We start from the raw sequence: 11492 nt of genomic DNA on the forward strand, positions 1-11492 counted from the left end.
TATCCCCTCGAGTGTACAATTACATACCAGCGTGTATTAAAGCAAGTAATAGCTTAAAAATTTTTAAATTAAAATTGAAAACGTGGATAGGAAACTTAAGTTCTCAAGAAGTTACGAATTTGTTGGATATTAAGAACTCGTATGTCCATACCTGAAATGTTGGGGGGAACCTTGGTCACAACAGCGGATTAATTGCATATTGGGCTCCTGATGCCTTGTAATGTGGTGTTAATAAAATGTTGTGTATATAGTCTATTAGATATTTGAGTGTATATATATTGTGTACATGAAGAGTAGAACAAATAATTTCAATGTAGATGCCTCAAACAAGGTGCCTACGCACCTTCGAGGTAAAGAATAGTTTATTGATTTACCTTTGTATCCATATTTAGGTTGAATTGTACTCAAATATATTTGATATAAGATACTGTACTCTGAAAAATGTTTTAATTTTGCTCAATAAACTTATAATAATAATAATAATAATAATAATATTACTCAGAGGTAAAGTGTTAGGACGATAAATGCAAATAATTAGGTACTTATCTGAACCAATTATTACATTAAGATTCTTGAAGTCTATTCTATCTGTGAATTGCATACCCTGTTTGAAAAATATGGCGCATCCACCATATCGACCCCAATCTCTGCAGTACATAGACGCCAGAGCATAACCATGCGGTATGTACACCATAATTTCTTCTTCACTCTTCCAGTGCTCAGTTACACATCAAATGTTAATTCCATGTATAGATAACGTTGTCTCAAGTCCTAAATACGAAGTTCCAATCGATTGAATATTGTAATTGAGAAGACTGAATGATTTAATATATTTAAGTTTGTCCGTTACTTCACGATGGCATCTGAGATCGGATCCTTCCGAAAAAATTCCTGAAGTTGAATTCTCTCAAAACTACTCCACTCGGCCATAATGCCGGCTTTGACAATTCCAAATATAGGGCGTCCGAGGGTACGCCTACACTAAAGGCAGAATTATTGCCTCTGGTGGGAAGTTTCCTTACTTCAGAATTATTTTGATTTGTAGAATCCTCCAGAAAGTCTTTCACGTCATCCTCTGTCACATGGGGTCCATATATTTTCCCAACGTATAACCATTTCCTTCTTTGTGCACCTTTGATTTTTGATTCAGGATTTACCTGTTTCGATCCAGTACATAACAGGCTGGATTTTGGTTTTTGTTTTACAGGTTTTTTCTTTATTACCCGAGTCCATGATAATTTTTCTAGTTCTTTAATTTGTTCAATTGGTTTTTGTTAGGGTTCTGATTACCATGTAAGGGTGGATTGACAAATACAGGTATTTTGTACAGTTTAATCGTTGATTTAACAAACTTGGAAACACAAATCTAAAACAAAATGGAGGTTAGGTTTGCTGCTTAAGGTGTGACGCCGTTACAGTGCTGCCAACCTACTGAGCTCAAATAAAGGTAGATAGAGGTTCGAAATTTAGGTAGATGTTGCCAAATTTAGGTAGATTATTTTTTCCTTTTTTTTTAGGAGTTTTGAAAGAACTGAATCCATAGAATTATACTTTATTAATGATAAATATTGATGAATTAATGAAAAAATATAAGAATTTACATAATAAAAAAAATTGAAAAACAAAGAAATATATTTATGTAATGATTTAAAATTAAAATTTAAATATATATAATAAAATGATATTTTTTTCCAATCACTCTTATAGGTCTGGTAATACTTTCTTTTCTTCGGTAATGGACCACGACTTGTTCCTTCGCCTCCACTATTCCTGGCATCCATATTTTCGATGAATTCAGCAAAAAACTCACCTATACAAAACGACACCTTTTTCTGTTTCGTCAAAATCGCAATATCCCGATTCAGCAATTCTACTAAAACAGCGTGCTTTGAAGAAAGTTGTTATTATTTTAACACCCAAAAGGGTCTTTTATTGCTTCCCGACGGCAGCCTTCGATGCATTCAGAGGGTCTCATCTCATTCCTTTCGACGATCTTATTTTATTCTGTTTTTTTTAAAGCATAAGGATCGATTCAATTAATCTGCGAGCAATACGAACCTATCTATTTTTCCTACGTACATGCAACCATATTTACTATCGCTATTTTTCTATCAAGCAAGTGCGTATTGAGGCGCAGCCATAGTTATTTATTAGTTTATTACCCATTTCGGTCCTTTCTTTGCATCTGTATGTTTCTGAAACTCCGCCGCTGATCTCCTGAGATCTTCGTATCCAATGGCGTGCGTAAAAATTAAGATGTGACAGCGTTAATAAGGAATAGATTTTTTTCATAGTCACGTTACTGGTAAAACGGTTTGTCGTTGATCTAAAACCGTAAAGTTCGCGTGGAGCTGAATTAAGGTAGATCGAGCTCAAAAAAGGTAGATAGGTAGAATTGTTCGAATTTAGGTAGATCTACCTAAATTTAGGTAGGGTTGGCAGCACTGCGCCGTTATCTATTCGTGTCTGACAGAACTGGCGTCTCCACCTTTAGCGGCCATATTACTTTTCTAGCTGCGCATGCGCACTAGACGGATCATATTAGTTGTCAGCAGGTTGTTTTATAGAAGTGGACTGGCGCCAAGTATATTTGGCCAGCAGTTCTTACTTCAACACCCCCTCCCAAACTGAGGAACTGACAACTAGTCAACAGATAAGACATATACAGATAAGTTCCAACCAACTGATTTCAATAGTTAAAATAGAATATATACAGTACAGTAAATACAAATAATAGTTAATATTTCATTTGAGTTTATATAAATCAAGCCTTAAAACTAAATCAACAGGATTGTCAGTGGAACTGTAGAGGCTGTTACTGTAGGCAATCGAATAGGGTTCCTTATAGCGAACCAACTTTCCTTAATATTTTGTATGGTATCAATACATTGTTTCCAGGGACCGGAGACCCTTCCAACAAGTGATATTATACCATCAGATCAACATATACATATAACAGATACATATTAAGTTCCTTCATATAGAACTAACTTGATTAATTCATCACACACATACGTGTCCGAATTTTTTTGCTTTCGCATCTATCATTACCAGGGACCGGAGACCCTTCAAATCAAGACACTAGTTTTTTATGAAAGTATGCAACCAGGGACCGGAGACCCTTCTACATGACTTTGAATAAACACTTAACATATAAACATATTTATTAGAGTATATTTCCAGGAACCGAAGAACCTTTCAATAAAACTCCGACATATACACAACAGATTTTTAGTATTGTCTAAGCATGTTTCCAGGAACCGAAGAACCTTTCCACACAGACACATATTCAACAGATTTTTAGTATTGTCTAAGCATGTTTCCAGGAACCGAAGAACCTTTCCACACAGACACATATTCAACAGATTTTTAGTATTGTCATAGCATGTTTCCAGGAACGAAGAACCCTTCCACACAGACAAATACTTAACAGACATTATAGTATTATCCGAGTATGTTAAACAATACATGGATAAACAACAGATAACTGAAAAAAAGAAAACATATTGGTTTATTTGTATACAAATCAACTGAAAAATCAAGCCTTATAGAATACAAGGTGATTACGAAATTTACTTAGCTTTGCTGCACTTAAAGGTTTTGTAAGAATGTCAGCAATCTGATCATTGGTATTAATCTTCACAATATTAATTTTCTTGTCACTTACATGTTGACGAATTAATAAATATTTACGTGCAATATATTTTAAACGACTTTTACTTGTACCTGCAAGATAGTTTTGTCTTGTCATTGTCTTCATATATATCAACAGGAAATGAACTGATACCCACAGTTTCTGCCAATAACTGTGCTAAAAATAGAACTTCATTAGTAGCATGAGTAAGTGCAATAAATTCTGCTTCTGCTGAACTTTGTGCTAATGTTGATTGAAGTTTTGAGCACCATACAACCGGATTACCGAATGCAAAAATCACAAAGCTGGTTGTCGATTTTTGACTCTTCTCATCACCTGCAAAATCTGCATCTCAATAGCATGACAACGTTGGGGAACCTGCTGTATATTTTAGACCCAACTGACTGGTACCTTTCAAATATCTGAAAACCCTTTTTACTAATGTCCAATGATACTGTTGTGGATTGGCTTGGAATCGAGATAAATAACCTACAAAAAAAGATATATCGGGTCTTGTAAATAAACTTAAATACAACAGAGAGCCTATGGCTTTCTTGTACGGAAAATCTGCTTCATTAGTAACTTCGGGAACTTTATAATTTCCTTGAGGAACCAATGGAGTATCAACAGAATTTGAGTTTGATGAAGAAACAACTGATTTTATGATCTACTGATTTCCAAACCAAGAAACTTAGTAGGATAGCCAAATTGTTTGATATTAAAACGTGATTTGAACATATTGACATTTTCTTGAATAAGCTTTTCACTGGTACCTGTAATTAATAGATCATCAACATATACTAGAATCAAAATAATCTCACTATTTTCCTCTTTCTTATACAAACATGGTTCACGTAAATTTGGTTCAAAACCTGAATTCTTTAGAAAATTATCGAGTGTCATAAACCAACATTTTGGTGCTATCGATATTCCATAAAGAGCTTTTCGTAACTTAAGAATTACCTTAGTTTTATCCAGATTGATTCCTTCTGGTACACTTACATATTTTGGTCTATCAATTTCACCATAAAGAAATGCTGTTTTGATGTCCAACAGTTCAATATGCCATTTTCTAGAAACTGATAATGCAAATAATAATTTAACTACTGATAGAGTTGGTGTAGGAGATGCAGTTTCCTCAGAAGTATACTTTTCAGTATCTTTGCATCCTACAACAACTAAACGAGCCTTATATATACCATTGTCTTTAACTGTAAATACCCAGATGATGATTTTAGTTGTTTATTCTCAAAACACTCGTAATTCTCACTCTATCTCTAAGCAAGTTCTAGAAAGGCTGAACGGAAGGGAACCCAACCCAGAAGGGAACTCAACCCAGTTCAGCTGGCTGAACGGAAGGAAGTTCAACCCAGAAGGGGGCTCAACCAAGTTCAGCTGTCTGAATGGAAGGGAGCTCGTCCCAGAAGGGGGCTCAACCCAGTTCAGATGTCGTAACAGAAGACTTGACAGAAGGACTTTTGAAAGAATTTTTTTTCTTTCTTCGTATGGGGCTACCTATATAACCTATCATGTCGACTCTCTAAACAGAAATCACATATATTATTATCACTCTTTCCACATTTAATGCAGAGAACTGAAACAGAATTAAGATTATTCGTGAACATATTAGATTCTCCAATGGGATAATCAAAACATAAGGAACATGCAGTATAAACTTCATTGATCTCGGTCTCGAGATTCCTATCTGTGTCATCAAAACATTCAGAACAAATATCATTCAAACTACTACCTGTATACATACTGTTGTCAACCTCTCTGAAGTACTGGCAGTTTGCTACCTCTAAAAATGCATTCTTCACAAAATCATAGGTTCTGGTTGCCTCGGGTAAAGTGTAAGTAAGAGTAAAACTCTGGTTGGTCAGCATCTCGAAAATGTTTTCTGGAACTTCCATTGTTGACACGTGGGATTGATCCATTTCTTCTTGATAACTCATTTTAACACTAACTTCTTGATTGTGGATTGCTTTTAACGTCACAAGCTCTGCTATTATGTGAGGGTGGTCGTCACAAGCTCTGCTATTATGTTAGGGTGCTCGTCACAAGCTCTGCTACCATGTTAGGGTTCTGATTACCATGTAAGGGTGGATTGACAAATACAGGTATTTTGTACAGTTTAATCGTTGATTTAACAAACTTGGAAACACAAATCTAAAACAAAATGGAGGTTAGGTTTGCTGCTTAAGGTGTGACGCCGTTATCTATTCGTGTCTGACAGAACTGGCATCTCCACCTTTAGCGGCCATATTACTTTTCTAGCTGCGCATGCGCACTAGACGGATCATATTAGTTGTCAGCAGGTTGTTTTATAGAAGTGGACTGGCGCCAAGTATATTTGGCCAGCAGTTCTTACTTCAACAGTTTTTCAATATGAGAATTCACAGTCTGATCCAATTGCATTCCATGATCATTTTTATGTGATAATGCTTGGTTTGATAAATTGGATATTTTTCTTTCACTACTTTTGCTTGGAGGATTTCCTGTTGCGGAACTGGTTGAAGGAATATTCTCCGTCAGCATCATGTTTCTGTGATCATTAGTTACAGCTGCCGGTGAACAATCTGTCAAATTGTCGATTTTGATAACTGGTATAGCAACCTTATGATGGAAATTGTTATCAACAGGTTCATGATAATTATTCGCGTTTTTCTGCGGTACATTTGTTTTCCGTTCGATATCCTGTATTCTTTGAAGAAGCAAGGCGTTATTTAATTTAAGAATTTCATTTTTTTCATTCGCTGATTCTAATAGTTGAACGAGAAATTGATTTTTAGTCTCTAGTAATTTTCTTTCGAGGAAACCCAAACTACTCACTGTCTCTTCCTCTGATTTTCGAAGAGATATCTCGATAGTTTCTTCGGAGTTACAACAGTTCATATGAAACCCATCAATAAATTTTATGTGTTCCATCTTTTTAGCACAAGATTTATGCATAATTTTTCCACAGAATGCACAAATGACTATACCGCATTTTTTTGAGCAGCATGAAAAGCCTTTTTCATTTTTATTCGCGATATTGACATCGATATAACTTTGTTTTTGAGAGCTCGTCTCAGATTCGTCGTCACTTTCGTCGCCCATATTATCTTTTCGAAGTTTTTGGAGTCAGAGTTGCGAGATGTAGTTAAGTTGATGAAAAATATAACGTGTTGTGGATATGATGAGGTCCCAATAAATGTAATAAAACGTCACTTTTCACTAATAATAAAACCAATTTGTTTCATAATGAATTGTGTATTTAAGTCAGGCATTTTCCCAGATGCCCTTAAGAAAACCCTCGTGACAACTTGTCATAAAAATGGTGATTTGGACGATCTTTCAAACTACAGACCGATTAGTTTGGTTACCTCATTCGCCAAGATCTTTGAAAAGGTTCTTTCTAACCGTCTCGTAAACTTCTTCAAGAAATTCAAGGTTTTGTCGGGAAGTCAGCATGGTTTCACCCAGACCAAAAGCACTGAAACCGCTTTGTTTGAATTCCTCCGGAAGATAACTTTTCTCCTTGAGGAAGGTCGAGTACCAGAAGGGCTGTTTGTAGACTTTACGAAGGCTTTCGACTCTGTAGATCACAATATTTTATTGGGGAAACTGAAAATGTACGGCATAAGAGGGATTCCACTCAAACATTTTGAGAGTTACCTCACCAATAGAAAACAAATAACTTTTTTGTATCACAAAGGAATACGAATTATATCATCCGAAAGAATCATACACAAGGGAGTACCGCAAGGAACCATAGTGGGACCCATACTATTCGTAGTATATATTGACGACTTACCCGAAATTTTCAATAAAGTTCTCGATCCTCAAAATGATTTTATAACTTCGCCATCCACTACCCATTCAACAAATTCACCACAACAAAACATTGCAATTGAATATGTTACACCTAGAGAAGAACATATTGAAATATATTTATATGCCGATGACGCTAATGTTTTAATATCAGGCCAGAATATTGAAGATGTCATGAACACTTTAAGAACATCAATGACAGTGATTGAGAAATGGTGTGTTGAAAATGGCTTAGTTCTGAATGGAAACAAAACCAATGTTTTAATGTTCTCAACTAATCGCTCAAATCTAACTGTTGGGGCGTTTTCGGAATTTCCCCAATATTTGTTTATTATTGTTTGTGTCGGTTCATATCTCACATATGACACCACATGTTTTAATTTCGCTCTCGTCGCGTTTCCATTCAGTTTCAGTTTAGAATTCGACGCCGCCGTGTTGTAGAATTTCGACCAGCTTTTCGCATTTTCGCTTTTCACCCGCTTTAGAAAAATTTCTCATAGTAAAACCGCAATATTTAGTGTGCACCTTGGTGTTAGTGCATCATAGTTATAGTTCAACTCGCATCATGGTTCAACCCGCATTATTAGGATTATAGCATTTTTATTCAAACCAAGGAAGGTCGGGATTACCACCTGCATCCCGAGCCGCAGTGGGAGTGCTGTCCAGGTTTGAAATTTCATCTTATTTTTTCCTTATTTTACCTTCACCCTTCCTAATTTACTTCCTGAATTTGAATCTTCGAAACAAATAGGTTTTTCAAAACTCATCAAAGGACAAAATATTCTTAGAATAGTCCAAGGAACAACCCCCTGAATTTTTGCCGCATGTTTAGGAAACACCCTGTATACTGGAGAGTCTTATGTATATACACAAAAATCGGGATACTTTCCACAAACACTCAGCGGTTCACAATCATGAGACCAGGTTTAGGAACAACTTTATTGCCGCAAGACATAGACTGAAAAAGACTCGAAACACGCATATATTCAATGGAATCAAAATGTACAACAAACTTCCACAATCCCTAACATCACTGGATCATAAAACATTCAAGCGGAAAGTTAAAGCCATTCTCACTAAATGTGCATTTTATTCAATGGATGAATTCATGAGGTACCAGTCATTATCCTTCTGCGTTTCAGTTCGTACCTATGTGTAATAGTTTGTTTTATAATTGGTTGTTGTAAATTTTAGAAGTATTCATTTATTGACTATTGTCTGATTTATACACTTTTTATATTATGATGTAGATTATCATACAATTCTTTGACACTCCCTGTAAAATTTTGAGGGTATCTAATAAATTATTATTATTATTATTATAGGGGAGAAGACGTGGAATAATTACAAGACCTCCAACATTGCGACACAACTCGTTAAGACGACCCTTGGAGAAAAGACAGCAGTAGCACTTGCATTATCGAAGACTGCAGTATCAGAGTCTGACCAAAAAGTTCTTGATTATTCAGCAAGAAAAGGCAAGTTATTTGATCCTAGTGCCCCCCTAGATCAACGTATCCTATCTCAAGCGATTAAACCTTAAGTATTCTATCATCAAAGACTTTTCCGGATGGCTTTGATTGTATACCTCGAAGTGTCAGAGTGATGGAGATCTGAGCTCAAAATAATATGAAATAAATCATAAAATAAAAAGTACCACAGGATTTTATGAAGCAATTATAAAGTAAGGAACAAATAAAGTGGTAGCTGAACCTTGTAACAATAAAGCCTAAATACAACACAAGCTCAATCATTTTTGTACTGTTCATGTTAGAAAAATACAGAACCCAGCAAATCTATTTGTGAACCAACATGCATTTATATTTTTGATATGTTTTTTGTCAAGTTGTATAAAGCGGTTAACGCTTGCAATTACTGAAAGCATGCAATCTGCAATCAAATTACCTAATCTATGACGTGTGCTTGTTTTTGTTGTTTTGTTTAATTATTTTGTCCAAATTCCTGTGACAAATTGCTTAATTTGTTTAATTATGTTTTACAGAACTGAGAAGATCACAAAGAAAGCGTAATCCTCCCGATCGTTTCGCATATCCGGAGAACTATATAAGGCGGCCAAAAAGGAGAAGTAAGAAAAATCTTTAGACCTATTAGTAAACACCAAGGGCGTAGATCCATTTTTTTGAAGGAGCGAAGTTCGCGAAACCACACCCGAATCAAACAAACCATGGCTGATAATAATAATGATTATCCCCAGAACAACTAACAATTCGCTGATCAGCGCCGCGTTTATCGTGGCAAAGCTGAAAACCAGCGTGATATTATTATTATTATAAAACGGCCATCCATAAACCCGGCCGCAAACCCCAACCAGGGCAGAACAAGCGCGCTCAGAGTAAAGAGATGCCCTCCACTAGGAATAAGCCTACCCAGAAGGCTGCCAACGTCGATGGCACCATGTCTAGTGCGAACCCCGCCGATGCATCACTGTTCTCTGTCGGCATGTGTATACTTGATAAATTTCATGCTATGTAAATGCTCCTATTTCAGGCTATTCCGAGTCAAATGTTCAAGATGCGGAGATCGTCTGCTGCCACACGAGATGGTGCTGCGAGCGTAGCAACACGTATTTCATCTACAATGCTTCGTCTGCGTCATCTGCTGCCAGCCGCTGCAGAAGGGTGAAAACGTGGCATTCACACCGCCTGCTTCTGCATGCATAGAAATATCGATGCAGATGTACGAAGAACTGACTACAGATAATCCAAGTCTGCCCAAGGAGTTGCTTCCCGAGTATATCCCGTACTACTCAACAGCAATGCTTTGATTAAAAATTCTAGCGAGAAAGGGCAAGTTATTTGATCCTAGTGCTCCCATAGATCGACGTTTCCTATCTCAAGCGACTCAACCTTAAGTATTTCATCATCAAAGACTATTCTGGATGGCTGTGATTGTATACCTCGGAGAACACTGTGCATATGGAAGAGCTGAGAGAGAAGTTCAAGGATCATCCAAGGCTGAGATAGGAGACATCACAACTAAGCCCAGCGGAATTGTCCGAAGTGGTAAGTAGCATATGTAACGAATTTGCTTCTAGGAACAACAAAGGCATCGTTGAAAACCATGCCTACTTGGGGAATACAAGCTCCTCCTACAGCGTTGATCTTATCTTCTGCCCTTTTAGAGAAGAATCTAGCCTTCACTATGACTGGTTGAGCGGGCAACCTTCCTTTTCCTAAAAGTTTGTAGTATCCAGCATTAATAAGCTTTATAACTGGGGCCTTTCCATTAGGGTCATCTTTGTACTTCTGTCTTGTTAGTTCACTTACAAGTGTCCATAATTTATCAATGTTGATGGCTGGCTGCCATTTAGAGTTTTTTTTATGATATCTGACCATACCAAGCTTTCCAAAATATCCAGGATGGTATTTGTCAAAGTCAATCCGGTGGTGATGCATACAACCAGCATTACCGCGTCCTTCCACATAACGTTTCATCGATGTCCCGACTAATTATGCTACATCATTACAACAGCGATCTAACATCGATACTATCGAGATCTCCTGATCGTTCTTCGAGCAGTCCCCTACTTGACATTTCTTCAAGGAGTATCAGTCCTTCCTCACCTCTATCTATTAGGCAAAGTGCATTTTCTCTAGTTTTCCGAATCGACTTTCAACAGAAGAATTATCTTTCTCTTAGAGGTGTAGACTCTCTAATGTATGCAAATTCCATGGGTTCATTTGTATCGCGCAGGTATCACCCCTATTATAGGCAACTTATTCAAATTCAAATTAATTCATTACAACATATAGCATACAACATTCTAAAATACATAAGTATGATCAGAAATGTATGACCTGAGCAAAGCTTGTATTTCATACACTCCGACCAACAAAGATGAATACAAAGATATTCGCTACATTAAAAATCAACCAAATCCAAAATAACTGTCCTATAATTTATAAATAAGAAAATAAGCTCTCTAGAGGCTGCCAATATAAACTAACACATATTCTCGAATACAGAGTGAAATATACCAGAGTTTTCCACGATGTAAGTTTTAAGTTTTCTTTTATCTTGTTTG

The 11492-nt window shown here is 36.4% G+C and overlaps 1 protein-coding gene across 1 annotated transcript; it reads right to left on the minus strand.

Moving 5' to 3' along the window:
• Positions 1 to 10443: 10443 nt before the first annotated feature.
• On the minus strand, positions 10444 to 11492 carry LOC123685349 (60S ribosomal protein L27a-like). Its single transcript, XM_045625006.1, has one exon. The coding sequence runs from the start codon at positions 10900 to 10902 to the stop codon at positions 10444 to 10446; it is 459 nt and encodes a 152-aa protein (XP_045480962.1). The 5' UTR covers positions 10903 to 11492.

The sequence above is a fragment of the Harmonia axyridis genome, chromosome 7 (assembly GCF_914767665.1).
Source record: "Harmonia axyridis chromosome 7, icHarAxyr1.1, whole genome shotgun sequence".
NCBI classification, from domain to species: domain Eukaryota; kingdom Metazoa; phylum Arthropoda; class Insecta; order Coleoptera; family Coccinellidae; genus Harmonia; species Harmonia axyridis.